The sequence below is a fragment of the Typopeltis vanoorti genome, chromosome 5 (assembly GCF_054136105.1).
Source record: "Typopeltis vanoorti isolate ZY-2024b chromosome 5, IOZ_Tvanoo_1.0, whole genome shotgun sequence".
NCBI classification, from domain to species: Eukaryota; Metazoa; Arthropoda; class Arachnida; order Uropygi; family Thelyphonidae; genus Typopeltis; species Typopeltis vanoorti.
In genome coordinates, this window is record NC_143553.1 from 145,566,942 (window position 1) to 145,593,913 (window position 26,972).

At 35.7% G+C, this 26,972-nt stretch overlaps 1 protein-coding gene across 1 annotated transcript in view; it reads left to right on the forward strand.

Moving 5' to 3' along the window:
* The window catches only part of LOC150106909 (sialin-like), an 86,723-nt gene that overhangs the window by 41,630 nt on the left and 18,121 nt on the right, over positions 1 to 26,972 (forward strand). The window contains exons 5-6 of the mRNA XM_090393502.1: positions 3,106 to 3,239; positions 20,243 to 20,389. Coding sequence (XP_090249628.1) covers positions 3,106 to 3,239; positions 20,243 to 20,389 — 281 coding nt within the window. The remainder of the gene's footprint in view (positions 1 to 3,105; positions 3,240 to 20,242; positions 20,390 to 26,972) is intronic.

A 26,972-nucleotide genomic window follows, 5' to 3' on the forward strand; every position in this document is an offset into this window, starting at 1 on the left:
GACTAACTCGGAAACCGGTCGAAAAAAGGCTTAGGAAAATTTCCTCTAGTCGGTGACTAGATTCAAACCACCAAATGCTTTCTTCGTGCAGTCAAGCGCCATAGAGTGCAAACGCCACTTCTACTGAGCTACACAAGCTAAGATTAACATCACTAATTTTGATATCAGATTGAATACCACTTTCTTCATAATGATATCCATATAGATAATGAATAACAGTGGAGATAATGAGTACTCTTGTCGCACACTTGATTTTATCTCAAACCATCTCACTGTACCTCCTTCAAGTCTAACTGCTGACTTACACCTTAAATTGAGACTATGTATTGCTCAATATAATGTCCTATTTACACCATATAACTGTAGCATTTTGAAGAGCTTTCCTCTTGGCACCTTGTCATATGCCTTTTCCAGATTTAAAAAACAACCCTTAAATACAAATCCTTGTTATATTCCCAAGATTTCTCAACTATTTACTTTAAGTGAGAAAATCTGATCCCGACAACCTCTATTTGGCCTGAATCCAGTTTGTTCTTCACCACGCTTCCCTTCCACAATTTTTCGTAATTGTTTCTGAAGTATACTTGCATAAATCTTACCAGGAGCACTCAATGAGGAAATATCTCTGTAATTCTCACATTCAGTTTTATTTCCCTTTTTTATGTATGGGTACTATGAGAGCTCTGCTCCAATCATCTGGAATTTGACCCTCTCACCAGGCTTCTGAGTTATGCAATGCAGCCACTGTAAAACTTTCATACCTCCATATTTGAGCATTTCTAGCCGAATTTCATCTACTCTAGCTACCTTTCTACATTTCAGGTTTTTGATGACTCTCTTTCAAAGTAATTACTCCAGACATCTAGAATATCTTTAATTTTCATGTCACCATTATCATCTCTGATTCCTTTTACAGTACTCTTTCCTCTGTTACATCCTGAATAAAACATTTTTGAAAGGAATTTATTCATTCAGGATTTAACAAGTCTAAAATAATAGATAAGAAAAAAGAGCTTGTACTCGAGTAGAAAGAATGAAATGTCTGTTGTAAATAAAGTTAGAATGTTACCTCTTTATGCAGAATTACAGAACTTAGTGTTAATCTCCAGAAATCATGTAGAGAATTTGTATAAAAATATAGTTCTTATAAGGTTTTTTGTGTACAATGAAGTAGCAGACACAGTGTAAACAATAGTCCAAGGGTCACATGCGAGCCTTAGGGCAAATGGCGAGCCTGAGGCAGTGTTAATCTTGGAAGATGACGCACGCTCAATTTTGTGAAGACACTACTCGAAAAACACGTGCAGTACCGTATCGCGGTGGTCAAGGCAGGTCAGTCTCAGGCCAAAAGAGGGTGCAAAAGCTAAAGAGAATAAAAGGAGTTTGCACCCCTCCCTCGCTCCTTTTTTGCTTGTTCATTCCTTCCCGTGGACCTGTAGATCTCGGATGAATTCGAGACACTATTCCGATATCGGACAGTGAGCCTATCCCCTCGATGTCCGGACGGCGCTAAGCACAGAATATCGCCATGTGTTGTCCACGTTCTTTTGCTGAAGATTTCGTCTGAATGAATCATGGACGTATCCCACGTTCCTACGGCAGAATGCCAGGAATCATCGAAAGCAGAACCAGAATGACGTGGACATAATGCCAGGAGCAGAGCAGATGTTTCAGTGGATGACTAGTTAAGATCCCACCACGTGGACACAAGCTTATGGAAGTTACGTGTCATGTTATGATAAAGGAGGTAGAAACAGACGGTCCTGGAGATCTTATTGCAGACATGGTAATGTAGAGATTTTGATATTTGTTCCCCGTTAGATAGGAAAAGGAAGTTCATAAAGTAATAATCAAGTGTGGACTGAATTAGAGAACTTTAAATATTTGTTTAGTAGCAGATAATTTCCCTTAGACAGATTGTCCAGGAATGATTATAGAAGTTTGTGTCATAATTAGTGTGTGTAAACAACCTTGAAAGCAGAATGATAATTGGATCTATTTAGTGTATATAATATGTGAGTTTAATGATTTAACTTAAAGGAATGTGTTTTTTTTCAAGTACTAGAATGTTAGTTAATTTCACATAGTTTGATTGAATATAGCATTGACTTATTTGAATGTGAGATATGATTAGCTGTATATGATTTAAGATTCCCAATAAATATGTTGTTTCTTATATGTCTGCGTGGTGCCTGTAATATGAACCAAAACTACCACTCATAAAATCTGAACCATAGTGGGAAAGGGAAGGAAAGTATAATATGTTGTATTAGAGGTCACAACTGCAAACAAAGATCATATAACTTAGTAGAGTGTTTAGTTTTATGAGTGAGGGTACTAAATTGTTCACAAATGTGCTTCAAAAAATCTGGAAAGGTTCCCCTGAATAAGAGTCTCTTCTGTTATAGGAATATTGGCTGGTGCAGCATAAAAATATAAATTTTGTCAAGATCCGAAAAGGGACTGCCCCAGACAGCTAGATTAAAGGATTCTTTCTTTGTCAAGGATTAATCTTTTCTAATTAGAATAAGCATGTGTACAATCTAGAGATCGGCTAGAGTAGTTTATTTTGTCTCCCTTATAGTACAAGAACATGGGAAGTGATAGAGATATTTAAGTCGGTAAAATATTGGAAGAGTCTAATGGTAATTGTAGAGAGGCAGGATTATAATTAAACTAAACCAAGAATAAATGCTAAAAGAAAATATAAGAATAGTGATGACATAAGACCTCTATTTCTAAGCTCTTTCAATAGCCTCTAGAATATTTTTCACTTTCCTGATATTTATTTTCTTACCAAAAGTCTTCCTATGACTTTTCTAACAAATTGATTTTCTAACGTATCAAAATAAATTTTGAAATGTTGTTTCTTTGAAAAAACGGATAATGCTGAGAATAAAAGGTGTTTTGTGTTAACGGTTCCTTGTGATCACATTTAATATAAATTTCAATGTTCTTGGAAAATTAAAATTTTTTTCTAGTATAATGAAATTTTTTGCTTTGTATTTTTTTTAAAACAAAATCTTTCATAAATTTATGATATATACATATATATATATATATATATACATACACACACACACACACTTTTTTTTTCTTTTTAAGGTCTGTTTGGATGCGTATGGTTTCTCATTTGGATATATGCTGTTTCTAATACCCCTGAAGAGCACTCTACAATTTCTAGAAAGGAACTTAATTGGATTCAGAAGAAAAGGGAAACTGATGTTAAAAGATGGAGCGTGTGTAATTTTATTAAAATTTATGTGAAAATTTCTTTGAGTATTTTTGAATTACCTTTAGCATTTAATGTTTAGTCACAGATAAATCATCTTCTTCCTTACTTGCCAAATTGGACGAAACATGACAACAATGTGCTTATATTTGCTTACTGTCAAAATCATAGCTATGTAAAAAACAACCTCTAGTAGGATATGTATGAGTGATTTATCATGAAGATAATTTCTAGAAGCATTTCTTGAAAACCTTTTCAAGAAATTGCCTTTTCTTGAAAACATATACAGATTTATTTTTATGCACTTTGAAATAAACAATGGGATTTTTATTCACTTAGACATCTACACTTTCAGAATCCTGAAAAAGAAAGGATCCAAAGATAAATAATGATATTGCACTGATTTAAACATAAAATATAAGAGATGTTTTATTGTAGTATGAGGAACATTAGTTTCCTAACAATCTATTTCAACATAATAAGTTAAAATTATTCCAAGAATTATCAGTGTCCCATGCCCTATCATTCTATTCTTGTACCTGAAGAAATAAATTACCTTGCAGGTTTCAGAGTTTATTTCCAAGAAAAAAAAAAACTCATGCTAATTCTTTAATCTTGAATTTTTTGGAAATCACCAGCAAGTGTAAAGATGAAATAAAATATTGTAATGCTTTATGCAAAATCTGCATTTTGAATGCTGTTGATATGCCTGCAACTTCATTTCATACAGAAATATGTAATGGAATATATTAAGGATTTAGAATTCTCTTTCATAAATGAAATAAACAAAAATGTGTATGATAATTTTATAAAAGTAATGATAACCACGGTGTTTTCTTTCTGTACCTAATTTTTTGATTTATTTTTGATCTCTGTAGGGAAGGAAAATTATTATTATTGTTAGTATTATTAGACTTCCAAAGAATCAAGGACTCGTTGAGAGAAGCCATACGTCACCTACACCAACTGCCATACCGTCTCTTAAACAAATTCATGCTGGATGAACTAACCACTTCAACAGGCAAACTGTTCCACTCACTTGTGTTTCTGACAGAAAAAATACCTCTCACCCCTTTCTTAACAGCACACAAACAGAACTTCCACAAATGTCCCCTTTCTCCACCTTTCATATAATGAAAAATTTTATCAGCTGATATCCCGTATGCCCTCTCCAAAGTTTATAGATCTCTATCACATTACCCATCTTTCTCCTGTCTGTGTCTGCAGTCTTATGCTCTCAATCCATACTTGTAATGTATACCCCATAATCCCTATCATCTTTGTAACTTTTCCTTGCAGCTTCTTTATTCTTATGGAACACAGAAGACAAATCTATACACAGTGTTTCAGGTATGGTCTTATCAAATCCTTGTAAAGAGACAAAATAACTTATCCTTACATGTCAATGTTTGTTTCAATATTGAAATTATCCTCTAAGTTGTAATTTGCAATTTTTGATATGTGACCCTTAAATTTCAAATTCCTGTCCCCGATAACTCCAGTATATCTAGCCTCGTCAGTTATTCCAAGCATAATCCCACCAATATAATATGCTGTTGGATGTCTCATCACACCAGATTACATACCTTTTCATTTACTAACATTGAATTGATGGCTAACATTATTGTTTGTTCTGCCTATCTTTGCATCATCATCAAGCAGTTGAAGATTTCCCAGCAGTCTTTTTCCAATATCACTGATATATGGATTAAACAACAACAATGGTCCGAGGACTGTTCCCTGGGGCACACCACTGGTCACCTTAAATCCAGAAGATTCACTCCCTTCCCATATACCACTTTCAGATACTTGTCTGTCAGCCACCTACTTATCCAAGTCAGTAGTTTATATTTCAGTCCCATATTCTTCAGTTTATATAACAGCCTTTCATGTAGTATACTATCAAATGCCTTAGCAAAATCAAACAGTGTCATAGTATATTTCCTTTACCTTTAGTAAACTCATGCTGTTCCTTGCAAAGTGTAGTTTGTTTGTTCACTCATTGCTGTATGTGACTTCTTACTAACTTTCTAAAATCGTCACAATCATGCCAGAGATACTGATAGGTCGATAGTTAGATACATCGGTCTTTGCGCTGGAATGATCTTTCATGAGTTAATACTCAGATGATACAAACATGTTAAGGGCCTAGTTGATTGAACATTCCTTTGGCAAACATACTAATATTCCATCTGTCCCTGTTGTCAAATTTCCAGGTTATGCACCAGCATTAGAACCTCCATCTCTTCATCAAATTTTTTTTGATTACCTTTAGTCTGTGCAGCCAATTTCTTTTCATATTCCAACTTAGCTTTTCGTATAGTACTAGTAACTATCTTACCTGCATTTAATATATTTCATAACTTCTCTCACTGTTATTCTCACAATATTCTTTTCATATCTTCTTATTATTATGGATCTCTTGCTTAATAGGATTGTGCATCTGTTTTACTCCCATCCTATTTGTTCTTCATATTCTAGGAACATATTCAGATACTGCATCATTTAAGCATATTTTTAGAGCTTCTCATGCACAGCTGATATATACTTCCTATTGACTAACTGATACCAGGGAACTAAACAAAGTATTCTCCTGAGTTTGTTATAATTTCTAGATTTGTAGTTCAGCATGTAACCTGTCCTGATTGGAACATCCATATAGTTGGTTACTTCCCTGGTCAGTACAGCATGATCGCTGTCACCAACTTGTGGCAAAACAGTCACATCCTTAACTGAGATGCTGTTTGATGCTACAAGAATGACAGCTGCAGCCTTCAGATTTATATATCAGCTTTCAGCATATCAAATTGCAAGTTTGGTAATTCAAATATATATTCATAATTTTTGGGGTGCTTAAGGATCAAAGCTATATAACTGAGAGGAGACCTCCATATAGCCTTAAAAGGAATGTGGAGAACCGACCAGGGCTTCTGACCTAATGACCAATCCTCACCTTCTCGTGGTGCACCCTGTTGAGTATCTACCTGGATACTGCACGGACGAGGATGGGCTGACAATTTGGGATTTAGCTGACCTAATTGTATTCTTATTGGCTTAAACCAAAATTTAAAATGATGGTACAACATGACAGAATTTCATCCTGGCTGGGGCGTCGCCTGCTTAAACAAGGCCCCCCCGTTGTTTTTGCCAGGAAACCAGGGCAAACAGTGAAAAGTCAGCTGCTGGAACAAATCTGAAAACACATCCCAACTCAACATCACCAGAATTCAAGATCGGTACTATCAACATAAGAAGCCTGAATGCTGAAGAAATGGAGCTAGCTGAAAAGTACCATAGCCGATAAGGAATTGGATAAGTATCAGATCGACATAATAAGGATGACTGAAACAAAAAAGACAAAAACTGGTGAGAACTCTCTGAGCAATAAATACAAAATGTTATATTCAGGCAATGACAATCAAGGAAAAGAAGGAGTAGCCATAGTATTCAACGCTTAATACGAGTCTAATCTTCTTGAATGGCAGGCAGTCTCAAGTAGAGTGATGTGGGCAAATATGAGAATGGGAACTAGACAATGAGACTTATTTGTGCCTATGGTCCCACAGAAGGTTCTACTAAGGTAGAAGTGGAGGAATTTTTTGAGGCATTAGAGAAATCAACTGACACAATTTAAAAGGAAAAATTGGTCCTTGTCATCATCATCAAATTCCTGACATCTACGCTCAAGGGGTGTACAGGATATGATAGTACTACATGAAAAATTTACGTCATTACTAACTTCCTATCTACAATTTTCCTCCAAATCAGTCTGTTACTTGTCAAGACTCCAACATTATTGGTCCTTGTTGGGGATCTAAATAGCAGAGTAGGAATGATTGTCAGATATATAAAAATATATTGTGAAAATTTGGAGAAAAGAGCAAAGCAAATTTAATAATAATGGCAAATACCTGTTGGATTCCTGATTAGGACACATGGACTGGTTAGTACTAACACAGTGTTCCAACATAAAAATGTGCACAAATTCACATGGAAAGAAGAGGCTAGGAATAAGAAAAGTCTCATTAACTATGTTATTGTTTTCCCACTGGTGCAGGACACCAGAGTGCACAGCAGATTTGAAATTGGAAATGATCACCATTTAGTCTTTAGCAGGAGAAAATTGAATTTCATATTGAAAAGAAGAACATGTAAGAAAGTTTTAAAGAGAATAAAAGCTGAGCATCTCTCAGGTGTGAACTGTGGACTAAAATACACAAATATTATTCAAGAAAAGAATGAAAGAATTTGACAGTAAGAACCAAATCTTGGAGATTCAGTGGTAAGCCCTGAAGAAACTGATTGATTCAGCCAGAGAGAGGCATGTGGTGAGGTTGTATGCAAGGATAGAAAAATCATAACTCCAATGTGGACACAGGAAGTTAAAGAGGCAGTGAAGGAAAAGAAGAAAGCATATCAAAAGTTCCTGGCAAATAAGTCAGCTTGTGCTCTAAAAGAATACAGAGACAAATGTAAGAAAGCTAAAGACTGTGTAAAACTGGCTAAACAAAAGTCATGGGAGGACTTTGGCAAGAAACATAGAAATAAATATCACAAAGGTGCAAGATATTCTGGAGGTTGTTGAAGTTCAGAAATGGAGGAAAAAGTACGGTAAAAGGAATTAGAGAAGATAAAGGCAATATGAAAAAAGGAGAAAGATATCCTTGAAGTATGGAGTAATTACTTTGAAAAACTGCTAAATGAAACAAGCAGTGATGACAGCACAGTGGTAAAAAACATTGACCAGGCATGCAGTCAGGAATACATATCCATACGTGAAGTAGAAAAAGCCACGAAAAGCCTGAAATGTGGAAACGCAGCAGGAATAGTTGATATTCGACCAGAAATGTTCAAGTATGGGAGTATAAAAGTTGTACAGTGGCTGCACTGCATAGTTCAGAAGGCCTGGACAGAGGGACGAATTCCAGATGATTGGAGTGGAACTCTCTCATAGTACCCACATATAAAAAGGAAGATAAAACTGAATGTGAGAATTACAGAGGCATTTCATTACTGAGAGTTCCTGGTAAGATATATGCAAGTATATTTGAGAAACAGTTGAGAAGCATTGTGGAAGAGCAAGCTGGATCAGACGAAATAGAGATTGTCAGGATCAAATTTTCACTTTATCACAGATAGTTGAGAAATCATGGGAATATAACAAGCATCTGTATTTAAGTTTTGTCGATCTGGAAATGGCATATGACAAGATGCCAAGAGAGAATCTATTCCAAACGACACAGTTATATGGTGTTAATGGGGCATTATATCAAGCAATACTTAGTCTCTATTTGAGTTGTAAGTTAACAGTTAGAATTGAAGGAAGTACAGGAAGATGGTTTAATGTTAAATCTGGTGTCAGACAAGGATGTATATTATCCTTTCTGTTATTCATTATCTATATGGATCAAATTATGAAGAAAAGTGCTATTAAACCTGATATCAAAATTGGAGATGTTAATGTCAGCTCTTTGCTTTATGTGGATGATGTTATACTTCTAAATAAATCTGTTACAAGTCTCCAAGATTCCCTGACTAAACTGAATAACTGTTGTAATAGATATGGTATGATGGTCAGCATTAAAATGACAAATACAATGAAAATAGGCAGAAACATTGAAAATATCAATTGTATTGTGAATGGAGGTTTTCGCCCTGGTGCAGGACACCAGAGTGTACAGAGGATTTGAAATTGGAAGTGATCACTATTTAGTCTTGAGCAGGATAAAATTGAATTTCATATTGAAAAGAATAACATGTAAGAAAGTTTTAAAGCGAATAAAAGTTGAGCAGCTCTCAGATGTAAACTGTAGACTAAAATACAGAAATATTATTGAAAAGAAAATGAAAGAGTTTGAGAACAGGAATCAAACCTTTGAGATTCAGTGGCAAACTCTGAAGGAAACATTGATTGATTCTGCCAGAGAGGCATGTGGTGAGGTTGTGTGCAAAGATAAAAAAATCAGAACTCCCTGGTGGAGACAGGAAGTTAAAGAGGCAGTGAAGGAAAAGAAGAAAGCATATCAAAAGTTCCTGGCAAATAAGTCAGCTTTTACTCTTACAGAATACAGAGACAAATGTAAGAAAGCTAAACAGTGTGTAAAACTAGCTAAACAAAAGTCATGGGAGGAATTTGGCAAGAATATAGAAAATAAATATCAAGAAGGTGGCAAAATATTCTGGAGATTGTTGAAGAAGCTTAGAAATGGAGGAAAGAGTGCTGTAAAAGGAGTTAGAGTTGATAAAGGTGACATGAAAACGGGAGAAAAAATCCTCGAAGTATGAAGTAATTACTTTGAAAAACTGCTAAACGAAACAAGCAGTGATGACAGCACAGTGGTAAAAAACACTGACCAGGCATGCAGGCAGAAATACATATCCATACTTGAATTAGAAAAAGCCATCAAAGGCTTGAAATGTGGAAAGGCAGCAGAAGTACATGATCTTCGACTAGAATTACTGAAGTATGGTGGTATAAAAGTCTTACAGTGGCTGCACTGTATAGTTCAGAAAGCCTGGACAGAGGGACGAATTCCTGATGATTGGTGTAGAGCTCTCATAGTACCCATATATAAAAAGGGAAATAAAACTGAATGTGAGAATTACAGAGGTATTTCCCTACTGAGTGTTCCTGGCAAGATCTATGCAAGTATACTTGAGAAACGGTTGAGAAGAATTGTGGAAGAAAAGCTTGGTGAAGAACAAGCTGGATTCAGGCCAAATAGAGGCTGTCAGGATCAGATCTTCACTTTACGACAAATAGGCGAGAAAGCATGGGAACATAACAAAGATCTGTATTTAAGTTTTGTCGATTTGGAAAAGGCATATGACAAGGTGCCAAGAGAGAAGCTATTCAATACGCTGCAGTTATATGGTGTCAATGGAGCATTATATCAAGCAATACTTAGTCTTTATTTGAGTTGTGAGTCAGCAGTTAGAATTGAAGGAAGTACAGGAAGATGGTTTAATGTTAAATCTGGTGTGAGACAAGGATGTACATTATCCCCTCTGTTATTCATTATCTATATGGATCACATTATGAAGGAATGTGGTATTAAACCTGATATCAAAATTGGAGATGTTAATGTCAGCTCTTTGCTTTATGCGGATGTTGTTATACTTCTAAATAAATCCGCTACAAGTCTGCAAGATTCTCTGACTAAATTGAATAGCTGTTGTAATAGATATGGTATGAAGGTCAGCAATAAAAAGACAAAGACAATGAAAATAGCCAGAATCGTTGAAAATGTCAACTGTGTTGTGAATGGAGAACCTGTAGAACAAGTAAAACATTTCAGCTACTTAGGCACAATTTTTACTGAAGATGGTAAACTAAATATAGAAATAGACAACAGAATCAGCAAAGCTGGTATCGTCGGAAGTCAATTGAATAAATTCATATGGAATAAGAAAGAAATTAGTCGGAACACTAAATTAGCTGTTTACAAGACTGTGTTCAAACCAATTTTAACTTATGGATCTGAGAGCTGGGTCAGAAGTAAAACACTTGACCAAAGACTAGAGACCGCAGATATGAGAGTCCTGAGAAAGATTAGAGGCGTGAACAGATGGCATCAATGGCAATATCATATTAAAAATGAGGATATTAGGAAAGAACTTGACATTGTCAGCATCCAGGAATGCGTTAGCAGAGCTAATCTCAGATGGTATGGTCACTTAAATAGAATGGGAGAGGAAAGATTAGCAAAACAAGTGTTCTCTGCCAGGTTGGCAGCAAACCGACCCATAAGAAGGTGAAGATATAGGTGGATTGATACTGTACAAAGTGCCTTAGACGATAGAAATATAAGATCTGATAATGTTGGAGTCTTGACAAGTAACAGACTGATTTGGAGGAAAATTGTAGATAGGAAGTTAGTAATGATGTAATTTTTTCATGTAGTACTGTCATATCCTGTACACCCCTTGAGGGTACATGGCAGGAATTTGATGATGATGATGATTGTGAATGGAGAACTTATAGAACAAGTAAAACATTTCATCTACTTGGTAGGTAAGATGGTAAGTTAAATATGGAAATAGACAACAGAATCAACAAAGCTGGTATGGTAGGAAGTCAACTGAATAATTTTATATGGAATAAAAGAGAAATTAACCGAAACACTAACACTAAATTAGCTGTATACAAGACAGTGTATAAACCAATTTTAACTTCTGGATCTGAGAGTTTGGTCAAGTGTTTTACTTCTGACCCAGCTAGAGACTGCAGATATGAGAGTCCTGAGAAAAATTAGAGGCATGAACAGATGGCATCAGTGGCAATATCATATTAAAAAAGAGGATATTAGGAAAGAACTCGACATTGTCAGCATCCAGGAATGTGTTAGCAGACCTAATCTCAGGTTTTATGGTCACTTAAACAGGATATGCAAGAAAAGATTAGCAAAACAGGTGTTCTCTGCCAGGTTGGCAAGAAAATGACCCAGAGGAAGACCAAGATATAGGTGGATTGATACCATACAAAGTGCCTTAGATGACAGAAATATAAGATCTGATAATGTTGGAGTTTTGACAAGTAACAAACTGATATGGAGGAAAATTGTAGATAGGAAGTTAGTAATGATGTAAATTTTTCATGTAGTATTATCATATCCTCTATACCCCCCCCCCCCCGAGGGTATATATCAGGAATTTGATGATGATGATTCATAATTTCTTTCCAAGGAATTAAGTCCTCTACCTTTTTTTCAAAGTAATATTTTTATTCAATTTCAAAAATAAAAAAATAGTGGTTGAAAATATATGTGCTCAAAGCAGTTCATAAAATTAGTATGAAATTGAAATTTTGCTAGTGCACACACACACACTAATCACATAAGGCCCAAATAAACAGATTTCTGTAATGGATGATTATTATTATTATACATATATCCCCATGCAGTCAGAAGACTCATTGTCGGAGACCCATGCTAACCTTTATACACAATACATATCATACATCTTCTTAAAATCATTCACTGTCACAGCTAATTCTGACAATTTATTCCACCTATTCATTATCCTCCAAGCAAAAAATCTAGTCCACACACACATTTACTAACCACACACCTGCACAACCTTCAGGAATGACCTCTAGTTCTTTCTCTATTTCTCATGTAGTAAAAAATTTCCTTTGTATCAATCTTATAGAACCCCTTTTATAACTTCTGTTTCTCTCATGTCCCCTCATTTCTGCCTATCAACTAAACTTTGCAACCTACACACCTTCAACCTCATAGTGAGCATTCCACAGATCTGTCACCAACATAACTCATCTCTGAATCCTTTCCACCACTTCCTAATTGTAACAAATGAAGACTAGGTTTGTGCATAGTAGTCAAGATGTAGCTGAATTATAACCTTATAAAGAGGAATAATAACCTACCTATCTTTACTTGTTAGTGTGTTTTTCAACATATAAGTAATTTTTTGATTTATTTTACCAACTTTTACAATAGGCCCTCTAAATTCAATTCTCTGTCCACCATTAACCCTTAGTCCCTAGCTGCATCAATGTGATACATAGCATGTAATCTTTTCAACCCATAGTTCATAAACTTACATTTTGCAACATTAAATTGACAATCATTATCCTTCATCCACAATACTAAGTTATTTAAATCATTCTGAAGGATATCTACAGATCACTTTTTATCAACTATAGGCCTCCTCAGTTTTGCATCATCAGCAAATAACTGAATATTCCCACTCCTTATATCTTTCCTTGTATAATTAATATAGGAATTAAAGAGTAGTGTCTCTAGTACAGAACCTTGAGACACAATCTCTAGGCACCCTCATTCTCCTAGATTCCACTCCACCATATAGCACTCTCTGATGTCTGTCAGCCACTCCCACATCCATGCTATCACCTTTTTATACATTCTTATTTGCCCCAACTTTTATAATAATTTTCCATGCAGTATTCTGTCAGATGTCTTTGCAAAGTCCAGCATCTTCATGGTGTAGTCATTTACCTTATCTAGTTTTGCTATCACTCTGTCATAAAATGTGAGCAAATTACTAAGGCAGGACCCACCTTTTAGAAAGTCATGCTATCAACACTAAAGTATCATATTCCTATCCACCCACTTGAACCAACTTTTCTGTAGTGTAGCCACAACTCCTGATATGTTAATTGGTCTGTAATTTGCTATTAATGGAATTTGTAATGGAATATCTTATCCTCTTTCCACTTTCTTGAAATCTTGCCAGAGCTGAGTCTTAAATTGAACAGCTTCATCAGAGAAAGATATCCTTGAAGTATGGAGTAATTACTTCGAAAAACTACTAAATGAAACAAGCAATGATGACAGCACAGTGGTAAAAAACACTGACCACGCATGCAGCCAGGAATACATATCCATACTTGAAGTAGAAAAAGCCATCAAAGGCTTGAAATGTGGAAAGGCAGCAGTGGTAGATGATATTCTACCAGAAATGCTCAAGTATGGGGGGGGTATAAAAGTCGTACAGTGGCTGCACTGCATAGTTCAGAAGGCCTGGACAGAGGGACGAATTCCAGATGATTGTAGTGGAACTCTTTTTATACCCATGTATAAAAAGGGAAATAAAACTGAATGTGAGAATCACAGAGGTATTTCCCTACTGAGTGTTCCTGGCAAGATCTATGCAAGTATACTTGAGAAACGGTTGAGAAGAATTGTGGAAGAAAAGCTTGGTGAAGAACAAGCTGGATTCAGGCCAAATAGAGGCTCTCAGGATCAGATCTTCACTTTACGACAAATAGGCGAGAAAGCATGGGAACATAACAAAGATCTGTATTTAAGTTTTGTCGATTTGGAAAAGGCATATGACAAGGTGCCAAGAGAGAAGCTATTCAATACGCTGCAGTTATATGGTGTCAATGGAGCATTATATCAAGCAATACTTAGTCTTTATTTGAGTTGTGAGTCAGCAGTTAGAATTGAAGGAAGTACAGGAAGATGGTTTAATGTTAAATCTGGTGTGAGACAAGGATGTACATTATCCCCTCTGTTATTCATTATCTATATGGATCACATTATGAAGGAATGTGGTATTAAACCTGATATCAAAATTGGAGATGTTAATGTCAGCTCTTTGCTTTATGCGGATGTTGTTATACTTCTAAATAAATCCGCTACAAGTCTGCAAGATTCTCTGACTAAATTGAATAGCTGTTGTAATAGATATGGTATGAAGGTCAGCAATAAAAAGACAAAGACAATGAAAATAGCCAGAATCGTTGAAAATGTCAACTGTGTTGTGAATGGAGAACCTGTAGAACAAGTAAAACATTTCAGCTACTTAGGCACAATTTTTACTGAAGATGGTAAACTAAATATAGAAATAGACAACAGAATCAGCAAAGCTGGTATCGTCGGAAGTCAATTGAATAAATTCATATGGAATAAGAAAGAAATTAGTCGGAACACTAAATTAGCTGTTTACAAGACTGTGTTCAAACCAATTTTAACTTATGGATCTGAGAGCTGGGTCAGAAGTAAAACACTTGACCAAAGACTAGAGACCGCAGATATGAGAGTCCTGAGAAAGATTAGAGGCGTGAACAGATGGCATCAATGGCAATATCATATTAAAAATGAGGATATTAGGAAAGAACTTGACATTGTCAGCATCCAGGAATGCGTTAGCAGAGCTAATCTCAGATGGTATGGTCACTTAAATAGAATGGGAGAGGAAAGATTAGCAAAACAAGTGTTCTCTGCCAGGTTGGCAGCAAACCGACCCATAAGAAGGTGAAGATATAGGTGGATTGATACTGTACAAAGTGCCTTAGACGATAGAAATATAAGATCTGATAATGTTGGAGTCTTGACAAGTAACAGACTGATTTGGAGGAAAATTGTAGATAGGAAGTTAGTAATGATGTAATTTTTTCATGTAGTACTGTCATATCCTGTACACCCCTTGAGGGTACATGGCAGGAATTTGATGATGATGATGATTGTGAATGGAGAACTTATAGAACAAGTAAAACATTTCATCTACTTGGTAGGTAAGATGGTAAGTTAAATATGGAAATAGACAACAGAATCAACAAAGCTGGTATGGTAGGAAGTCAACTGAATAATTTTATATGGAATAAAAGAGAAATTAACCGAAACACTAACACTAAATTAGCTGTATACAAGACAGTGTATAAACCAATTTTAACTTCTGGATCTGAGAGTTTGGTCAAGTGTTTTACTTCTGACCCAGCTAGAGACTGCAGATATGAGAGTCCTGAGAAAAATTAGAGGCATGAACAGATGGCATCAGTGGCAATATCATATTAAAAAAGAGGATATTAGGAAAGAACTCGACATTGTCAGCATCCAGGAATGTGTTAGCAGACCTAATCTCAGGTTTTATGGTCACTTAAACAGGATATGCAAGAAAAGATTAGCAAAACAGGTGTTCTCTGCCAGGTTGGCAAGAAAATGACCCAGAGGAAGACCAAGATATAGGTGGATTGATACCATACAAAGTGCCTTAGATGACAGAAATATAAGATCTGATAATGTTGGAGTTTTGACAAGTAACAAACTGATATGGAGGAAAATTGTAGATAGGAAGTTAGTAATGATGTAAATTTTTCATGTAGTATTATCATATCCTCTATACCCCCCCCCCGAGGGTATATATCAGGAATTTGATGATGATGATTCATAATTTCTTTCCAAGGAATTAAGTCCTCTACCTTTTTTTCAAAGTAATATTTTTATTCAATTTCAAAAATAAAAAAATAGTGGTTGAAAATATATGTGCTCAAAGCAGTTCATAAAATTAGTATGAAATTGAAATTTTGCTAGTGCACACACACACACTAATCACATAAGGCCCAAATAAACAGATTTCTGTAATGGATGATTATTATTATTATACATATATCCCCATGCAGTCAGAAGACTCATTGTCGGAGACCCATGCTAACCTTTATACACAATACATATCATACATCTTCTTAAAATCATTCACTGTCACAGCTAATTCTGACAATTTATTCCACCTATTCATTATCCTCCAAGCAAAAAATCTAGTCCACACACACATTTACTAACCACACACCTGCACAACCTTCAGGAATGACCTCTAGTTCTTTCTCTATTTCTCATGTAGTAAAAAATTTCCTTTGTATCAATCTTATAGAACCCCTTTTATAACTTCTGTTTCTCTCATGTCCCCTCATTTCTGCCTATCAACTAAACTTTGCAACCTACACACCTTCAACCTCATAGTGAGCATTCCACAGATCTGTCACCAACATAACTCATCTCTGAATCCTTTCCACCACTTCCTAATTGTAACAAATGAAGACTAGGTTTGTGCATAGTAGTCAAGATGTAGCTGAATTATAACCTTATAAAGAGGAATAATAACCTACCTATCTTTACTTGTTAGTGTGTTTTTCAACATATAAGTAATTTTTTGATTTATTTTACCAACTTTTACAATAGGCCCTCTAAATTCAATTCTCTGTCCACCATTAACCCTTAGTCCCTAGCTGCATCAATGTGATACATAGCATGTAATCTTTTCAACCCATAGTTCATAAACTTACATTTTGCAACATTAAATTGACAATCATTATCCTTCATCCACAATACTAAGTTATTTAAATCATTCTGAAGGATATCTACAGATCACTTTTTATCAACTATAGGCCTCCTCAGTTTTGCATCATCAGCAAATAACTGAATATTCCCACTCCTTATATCTTTCCTTGTATAATTAATATAGGAATTAAAGAGTAGTGTCTCTAGTACAGAACCTTGAGACACAATCTCTAGGCACCCTCATTCTCCTAGATTCCACTCCACCATATAGCACTCTCTGATGTCTGTCAGCCACTCCCACATCCATGCTATCACCTTTTTATACATTCTTATTTGCCCCAACTTTTATAATAATTTTCCATGCAGTATTCTGTCAGATGTCTTTGCAAAGTCCAGCATCTTCATGGTGTAGTCATTTACCTTATCTAGTTTTGCTATCACTCTGTCATAAAATGTGAGCAAATTACTAAGGCAGGACCCACCTTTTAGAAAGTCATGCTATCAACACTAAAGTATCATATTCCTATCCACCCACTTGAACCAACTTTTCTGTAGTGTAGCCACAACTCCTGATATGTTAATTGGTCTGTAATTTGCTATTAATGGAATTTGTAATGGAATATCTTATCCTCTTTCCACTTTCTTGAAATCTTGCCAGAGCTGAGTCTTAAATTGAACAGCTTCATCAGAGAAAGATATCCTTGAAGTATGGAGTAATTACTTCGAAAAACTACTAAATGAAACAAGCAATGATGACAGCACAGTGGTAAAAAACACTGACCACGCATGCAGCCAGGAATACATATCCATACTTGAAGTAGAAAAAGCCATCAAAGGCTTGAAATGTGGAAAGGCAGCAGTGGTAGATGATATTCTACCAGAAATGCTCAAGTATGGGGGGGGTATAAAAGTCGTACAGTGGCTGCACTGCATAGTTCAGAAGGCCTGGACAGAGGGACGAATTCCAGATGATTGTAGTGGAACTCTTTTTATACCCATGTATAAAAAGGGAAATAAAACTGAATGTGAGAATCACAGAGGTATTTCCCTACTGAGTGTTCCTGGCAAGATCTATGCAAGTATACTTGAGAAACAGCTGAGAAGAATTGTGAAAGAAAAGCTTGGTGAAGAACAAGCTGGATTCAGGCCAAATAGAGGCTGTCAGGATCAGATCTTCACTTTACGACAAATAGTCGATAAAGCATGGGAATATAACAAAGATCTGTATTTAAGTTTTGTCGATCTGGAAAAGTTATATGACAAGGTGCCAAGAGAGAAGCTATTCAATACGCTACAGTTATATGGTGTCAGTGGGGCATTATATCAAGCAATACTTAGTCTTTATTTCAGTTGTAAGTCAGCAGTTAGAATTGAAGGAAGTACAGGAAGATGGTTTAATGTTAAATCCGGTGTGAGACAAGGATGTACATTATCCCCTCTGTTATTCATTAACTATATGGATCACATTATGAAAGAAAGTGGTATTAAACATGATATCAAATTTGGAGATGTTAATGTCAGCTCTTTTCTTTATGCAGACGATGTTATACTTCTAAATAATCCGCTACAAGTCTGCAAGATTCCCTGACTAAATTGAATAACTGTTGTAATAAATATGGAATGAAGGTCAGCAATAAAAAGGCAAAGACAATGAAAGTATCAGGATCATTGAAAATGTCAACTGCGTTGTGAACGGAGAACCCGTGGAACAAGTAAAACATTTCAGCTAATTAGGCACGATTTCTAGTGAAGATGGTAAATTAAATATGGAAATAGACAACAGAATCAACAAAGCTGGTATGGTAGGAAGTCAATTGAATAAATTCATATGGAATAAGAGAGAAATTAGTCAGAACACTAAATTAGCTGTATACAAGACAGTGTTCAAACCAGTTTTATCTTATGGATCTGAGAGCTGGGTCAGAAGTAAAACACTTGACCAAAGACTAGAGACTGCAGATATGAGAGTCCTGAGAAGATTAGAGGTGTGAATAGATGGCATCAATGGCAATATCATATGAAAAACTAGGATATTAGGAAAGAACTTGACATTGTCAGCATCCAGGAATGCATCAGCAGAGCTAATCTCAGGTGGTATGGTCACTTAAACAGAATGAGCGAGGAAAGATTAGCAAAACAAGTGTTGTCTGCCAGGTTGGCAGGAAAACGACCCAGAGGAAAACCAAGATAGGTGGATTGATATGGTACAAAGTGCCTTAGATGATAGAAATTAAGATCTGATAATGTTGGAGCCTTGACAAGTAACAGACTGATTTGTAGGAAAATTGTAGATAGGAAGTTAGTAATGATGTAAATTTTTCAGTAGTACTATGATATCCTGTACACCCCTTGAGGGTACATATCAGGAATTTGATGATGATGATGACTTCAAGAGACTGCCCATTTTGAATCTATTAAGGGGATTTGATCTTTTAACTCTGTTGAACAATTCACCCATTTAGAATTATGGCCAGTCTTTAAAATCTGGGTTTCATGAAACAAAAGTTTAACATTTTGACAGAAAAAATTTGATGGATTTCCTCAAAATATGATTTATAGCAAACACTGCTATAGTGAATTAGCTCACTTTAACAAATTACTTTTCAGCAGTTTGTTATTGTTAATATATTACCATTCATCACTGTAGCAGTCCCAGTTAAATCCTCATAGCTTTGGTGCTATGCTAAAGAACATTTGCTATAGTGAGAGTTGACTGTATTAATGTAATACTGGAATGTTGTGGTTGCATGTCAGAACCAAACTTTAGGTTTGTCTCTCTCTCTCTCTCTCTCTCTCTCTGTCTGTCTGTCTATATATATAGGGTGGCCCATAAGTCTCAAAGAGGTTTAAACATTTAATAACTTTTTTATTTATTAATTATTTTATTCTTTTTCCTTTTAATGAAATATAGAACCTGGAGACTTTTTATCAGTTAAGAAAACCCACATTTTGTAAATGCCTTCCGTTTAATGCTTCACAAAGATGGATCCTTTCTGTGGCATGTTCCATGGCAGCTGTTAATGTTTCTTTCTGCAGTGCCCTAATTTTTGCATGAATATTCTCCTTCGGTTGTTGGATTGTCTGAGGCTTGTTCACATACACCTTATCCTTCAGGTAACGCCCAAGGAAGAGGTTGGTAGCTATCATATCTGGAGAATGTGATGGCCAGTTTATTGTAGATCTCTGCAAAATTATTCGCTCACCAAAAAAGTGCCCAGGAGTTCCATTCTGGTGGCGTGGGCAGTGAAAAAATCTCCTCATTTTGGGTTTCTTTAGAATAATAAAAAAAAGAGAATAATTAATAAATAAAGTTATTAAATGTTTAAACTCCTTGTGACTTATGGGTCACTCTGTATATATATATAGAGAGAGAGAGTATACATACACACAAAAAATTCTCTCTCTCTAGAATTGCAATTAGCATACTAAACATTTAATTCTTGAATAAACTTCTTTTTTTTTCATCTAGGATGGTGTTCCTTGGAGAGCTATAATGACATCGCGTGCTGTGTGGGCTCTTGCAATTACAAAACTCTGTGCTGGTTGGGCATTTTGTACATTGTTAACAGAATTACCCAACTACATGCATTCCATATTGCATTTCCCAATTGAAAGGGTAAGTTATTAATATGCATTTTATTTGTAATTTTTATTGACAATTTAAGTAATAAATAAACCTATTAAGTAAATGTTTGGTTATATGGCTTTCTGTAATAAGCGCTATCTTTTTTTTTGTAAACATTTAGCAAAAACCAGTAAAGTTAAGTACAGTATTATTCAAAATATCTACAAGGAAATTTTTTTCTTTAGAAACTGATGAATCAGGATGAAAGCATTCAAGATTGCCAGTCACTTTCTGCTGCTCTGGTTTGTCTGTTTTTGAGATGGTGTGTGTGTGGGGGGGGGAGTGATCTGAGAACAGGGTTACCCATAAATCACGAAGGAGTTTAAACATGATAGGAAGAACAGTCCTTTTATCTTTATATATATGAGATGGGCTAACTTATTTTCAGCTGAAAATCTCTTTAAATATTTCTCATTTACTGAATGGGATTCAAAATCCAATGTAACTTTTGAGCTGAAAGTCTCATAATTGTAGTCTCAAATTTTTGGAAACCTCAAGCTTCCAAAAATTTTTGTCAAGGATGATTCAAGGAGTAGTCACTGAGTTATCTGATGTCTGTTCAAAAAAAATAAAATATGTTTGTGTACAAGTTTATTGAAGTTAAGCCACAGGTTCACTGGTTGCTATGTAGTATCACTCTTCTTTGGTGATCTAATAAATTCAAATATGTCTTTTGAAAACCTTCATGGCTCAGGCAGCCATAGATCTCTCTGTTTCAAATCCTATCTAGGATGCAAAGAATCTTCTTCAGGGTTCTTTGACAGTTCGGGTTCTTTTACATCCCTCAAAATGGGCAGACTGACCTGAAGAACACGCAATTTACAGCCATAGCAGACAACAATGCAGATAGCATGCCCTTCCCCCTCAAATCGTATGTATTATCAGGTTTCTAAGAAGTCCAAGTTTCTCCATGACAGGCCATTGAGTCTAACAAAAGGGTAGATGAGCTGGACGTTTTTCTCTGTAGAGATTTTCATGCTCTCTGCAACAGATTGTGTGTATTAAATTTTATTTTAAAATGGGCAAAATGACTAGTTAAACACCAAAGTTTTTTTCCAAAAAAATCTTTGATATCTATTTGCAATTGACAAAATATATGTGCAAAGCCAGTATTTTGCTAACTCAAGCTATCATTATTCCAGCACTCAAAACCACACATGCACACAATTTGGATAATCATGGATAATCCAACAATAGGTTGTTCATACCATATATGTTTATATTTTTATGCTCTTTTCTTCTCACCATGATATTCTGTCCTGTATGTTCAAAATACTGGGTTTCATATTAACACAGGTTGCTATAAACTGCTGGGAAGAATTTCTACAATTTTATCATCATCATCATCATCATCAAATTCCTGCCATGTACCCTCAAGGGGTGTACAGGATATGACAGTACTACATGAAAAAATTACATCATTACTAACTTCCTATCTACAATTTTCCTCCAAATCAGTCTGTTACTTGTCAAGACTCCAACATTATCAGATCTTATATTTCTATCGTCTAAGGCACTTTGCACCGTATCAATCCACCTATATCTTGGTCTTCCTCTGGGTCGTTTTCCTGCCAACCTGGCAGAGAACACTTGTTTTGCTAATCTTTTCTCTCCCATTCTATTTAAGTGACCATACCATCTGAGATTAGCTCTGCTAACGCATTCCTGGATGCCGACAATGTCAAGTTCTTTCCTAATATCCTCATTTTTAATATGATATTGCCATTGATGCCATCTGTTCACGCCTCTAATCTTTCTCAGGACTCTCATATCTGCGGTCTCTGGTCTTTGGTCAAGTGTTTTACTTCTGACCCAGCTCTCAGATCCATAAGTTAAAATTGGTTTGAACACAGTCTTGTATACAACTAATTTAGTGTTCCGACTAATTTCTTTCTTATTCCATATGAATTTATTCAATTGACTTCCCACGATACCAGCTTTGCTGATTCTGTTGTCTATTTCTATATTTAGTTTACCATCTTCAGTAAAAATTGTGCCTAAGTAGCTGAAATGTTTTACTTGTTCCACAGGTTCTCCATTCACAACACAGTTGACATTTTCAATGATTCTGCCTATTTTCATTGTCTTTGTCTTTTTATTGCTGACCTTCATACCATATCTATTACAACAGTTATTCAATTTAGTCAGAGAATCTTGCAGACTTGTAGCGGATTTATTTAGAAGAATAACATCATCCGCATAAAGCAAAGAGCTGACATTAACATCTCCAATTTTGATATCAGGTTTAATACCACATTCCTTCATAATGTGATCCATATAGATAATGAATAACAGAGGGGATAATGTACATCCTTGTCTCACACCAGATTTAACATTAAACCATCTTCCTGTACTTCCTTCAATTCTAACTGCTGACTCACAACTCAAATAAAGACTAAGTATTGCTTGATATAATGCCCCATTGACACCATATAACTGCAGCGTATTGAATAGCTTCTCTCTTGGCACCTTGTCATATGCCTTTTCCAAATCGACAAAATTTAAATACAGATCTTTGTTATATTCCCATGCTTTCTCGACTATTTGTCGTAAAGTGAAGATCTGATCCTGACAGCCTCTATTTGGCCTGAATCCAGCTTGTTCTTCACCAAGCTTTTCTTCCACAATTCTTCTCAACCGTTTCTCAAGTATACTTGCATAGATCTTGCCAGGAACACTCAGTAGGGAAATACCTCTGTAATTCTCACATTCAGTTTTATTTCCCTTTTTATATATGGGTACTATGAGAGCTCTACTCCAATCATCGGGAATTCGTCCCTCTGTCCAGGCTTTCTGAACTATGCAGTGCAGCCACTGTAAGACTCTTATACCACCATACTTCAGCATTTCTGGTCGAATATCATCTACTCCTGCTGCCTTTCCACATTTCAAGCCTTTGATGGCTTTTTCTACTTCAAGTATGGATATGTATTCCTGACTGCATGCCTGGTGAGTATTTTTTATCACTGTGCTGTCATCACTGCTTGTTTCATTTAGCAGTTTTTCAAAGTAATTACTCCATACTTCAAGGATATCTTTTTCTCCTGTTTTCATTTCACCTTTATCATCTCTAATTCCTTTTACAGCACTCTTTCCTCCATTCCTAAGCTTCTTCAACAACCTCCAGAATATTTTGCCACCTTCTTGATATTTATTTTCTATATTCTTGCCAAAGTCCTCCCATGACTTTTGTTTAGCTAGTTTTACACACTGTTTAGCTTTCTTACATTTGTCTCTGTATTCTGTAAGAGTAAAAGCTGACTTATTTGCCAGGAACTTTTGATATGCTTTCTTCTTTTCCTTCACTGCCTCTTTAACTTCCTGTGTCCACCAGCGAGTTCTGATTTTTTTATCTTTGCACACAACCTCACCACATGCCTCTCTGGCAGAATCAATCAATGTTTCCTTCAGAGTTTGCCACTGAATCTCAAAGGTTTGATTCCTGTTCTCAAACTCTTTCATTTTCTTTTCAATAATATTTCTGTATTTTAGTCTACACTTTACATCTGAGAGCTGCTCAACTTTTATTCACTTTAAAACTTTCTTACATGTTATTCTTTTCAATATGAAATTCAATTTTATCCTGCTCAAGACTAAATAGTGATCACTTCCAATTTCAAATCCTCTGTACACTCTGGTGTCCTGCACCAGGGAGAAAACATCACTATCAACAATAACATAGTCAATGAGTCTTTTCTTATTCCTAGCCTCTTCTCTCCATGTGAATTTGTGCACATTTTTATGTTGGAACATGGTGTTAGTAATAACCAGGCCATGTCCTGAGCAGAAATCCAACAGATATTTGCCATTATTATTAGCTTTCCTCTTTTCTCCAAATTTTCCCAAAATATTTTTGTATGTCTCACAATCATTTCCTACTCTACTATTTAGATCCCCAACAAGGACCAACTTTTCCTTTTTCATTGTGTCAGTTGCTTTTTCTAAAGCCTCAAAAAATTCCTCCACTTCTACCTTAGTAGAACCTTCTGTGGGACCATAGGCACAAATAAGTCTCATTGTCCAGTTCCCCATTCTCATATTTGCCCACATTACTCTACTTGAGACTGACTGCCATTCAAGAAGATTAGCCTCGTATTTTGTGTTGAATACTATGGCTACTCCTTCTTTTCCTTGATTGTTATTGCCTGAATATAACATTTTGTATTTATTGCTCAGAAAGATCTCACCAGTTTTGGTCTTTTTTGTTTCAGTCACCCCTATTATGTCGATCTGGTACTTATCTAATTCCTCAGCTAGCTCCATTTCTTTGCCATTCAGGCTTCTTACGTTGATAGTACCGATCTTTAACTCTGGTGATGTTGAGTTGGGGTTTGTTTTCAGATTTGTTCCAGTAGCTGACTTTTCGCTGTTCGCCCTGGTTCCCTGGCGAAAACAACGGGAGCCTTGTTTAACCGGGCGACGCCCCAGCCGGCATGAAATTTTGTCATGTTGTACCATCATTTTTTATTTTGGTTTAACCAATAAGAATACAATTTGGTCGGCTAAATCCCAAATTGCCAGCCCATCCTCGTTCGTTCAGTATCAAAGTAGATACCCAACAGGGTGCACCACGAGAAGGTGAGGATTGGACATTAGGTCAGAAGCCCTGGTCGGTTCTCCGCATTCCTTTAAAGACTATGTGGAGGTCTCCTCTCAGTTATACAGCTTTGACCCTTAAGTGAGCCAGTGGTCTGAATAAAGTTTCTACTCACTATCTAGACTGTTTGAAATTTTTTAAGAATCCAGAGGATAGCCTTATTTATCTGTAATACTTTTAATATAAGGCAGGAGGATGATGTTTTATGTATAATAAGATTTAGGGAATGGAACTTTTTGTTTAAATTTTTGCTGTAACTGTTATAACTAGATAGATGCCCAATGGGTAACATCTGGTAGAAGTTTCTGTGATTAGAGTACTTTGGAAAGTTGTTTTAAAAAACTAGTGATATTGCTTGTAAATTGTATTAGATGTAGTTTATGCCTGGTTCCAGTTAGATTTAGATTTGTTTTTTCTTGGATATATAAGTTATTCTCTATCGTACATTTCATAGTGCACCAGATGGCACTGATGCAAACTAGAACAGTGGCACCCAAAATCTTGTTCCATTCTGACAGATTTTGTTCATTCCATCTTTTTCTGTATCAAAAGTGAAACTAATTCTCAGTAGAAATGACAAAAGAGAAAGAGATCATCTCATTTAGAGCCAGTTTCAAATGGAGAGTATGTGGTGATTCCACTGAAAACTGCTATTCAAAATCTGCTCTATTTCTGTTTGTGAGTTATATAGGCCTATTATCTTAAATCAGCCGAATATACTGAATAAGGACTCGTGGACCAACAGGGCCATAAGGGGCAATCATCTTGATTGTAAGGGAAGTGACACTCCCATGGACCCCTAGCTGGATCTATCCTCCTCCTCTTCTTCTATTTTGAGGAAGATCCACTCACTTTAATCTTTCCTATAAGGCCTTATCAGCCAACTCTTCTTATTTTATGATCCTTATGCTATTAGAATACTCGAGGGCCATGGGGTCTTTTCATTTCTGACCTTACAACTATGCCCTCTCTATAAACCTTACTATAATCTACTCTTTCCCCTTCAATATACCCTATTCTTCCTATGGGTTTAAATTTGGAAGAAGGCTAGTTCAGAATCCTTAAGGTATCAGCCCTACCACTGAACTATTCCATAGTCAGGCTAGTCCCCTGACATGGAGAACATAATTCTACTTGTAAGCTGACAGAAAAATATAATCAGATTGAATCTATGGAAAACAACCCTGGAATGGAAAAGGTAAAACAAAAATGGAGACGACAAAATATAATACGCATAGCAAACTGGAATGTAAGAGGAATAGCATATAAAGAAATAGAATTAGACCAACTATTAAATGAAAGAAATTTTAATAATCACTGAAACAAAAAAGAAATTAAAAGGAACTATGAGAACCGAAATTTTAATGTGATATACAGTGGAGTTGACAGAGACCAAAGAGCACAAGCAGGAGTCATGATTTGGATTCATAACTCCCTTTCAAAACAGTTAAAACATTATAAATTATTGGATGAAAGAATAATAGAAGCTAGAATAAAAATAGATAGAGGCTATTTAATAACAATTGGTTTATATTCCCCCAGAAGAAGGAAGAGAACAGGATAATATTGATTTTTATAATCAGCTACAAAACATCATCATCATCAAATTCCTGCCATGTACCCTCAAGGGGTGTACAGGATATGATAGTACTACATGAAAAATTTACATCATTACTAACTTCCTATCTTCAATTTTCCTCCAAATCAGTTTGTTACGTGTCAAGACTCCAACATTATCAGATCTTATATTTCTATCGTCTGAGGAACTTTGTACAGTATCAATCCACCTATATCTTCACCTTCTTATGGGTTGGTTTGCTGCCAACCTGGCAGAGAACACTTGTTTTGCTAATCTTTCCTCGCTCATTCTGTTTAAGTGACCATACCACCTGAGATTAGCTCTGCTGATGCATTCCTGGATGCTGACAATGTCAAGTTCTTTCCTAATATCCTAGTTTTTCATATGATATTGCCATT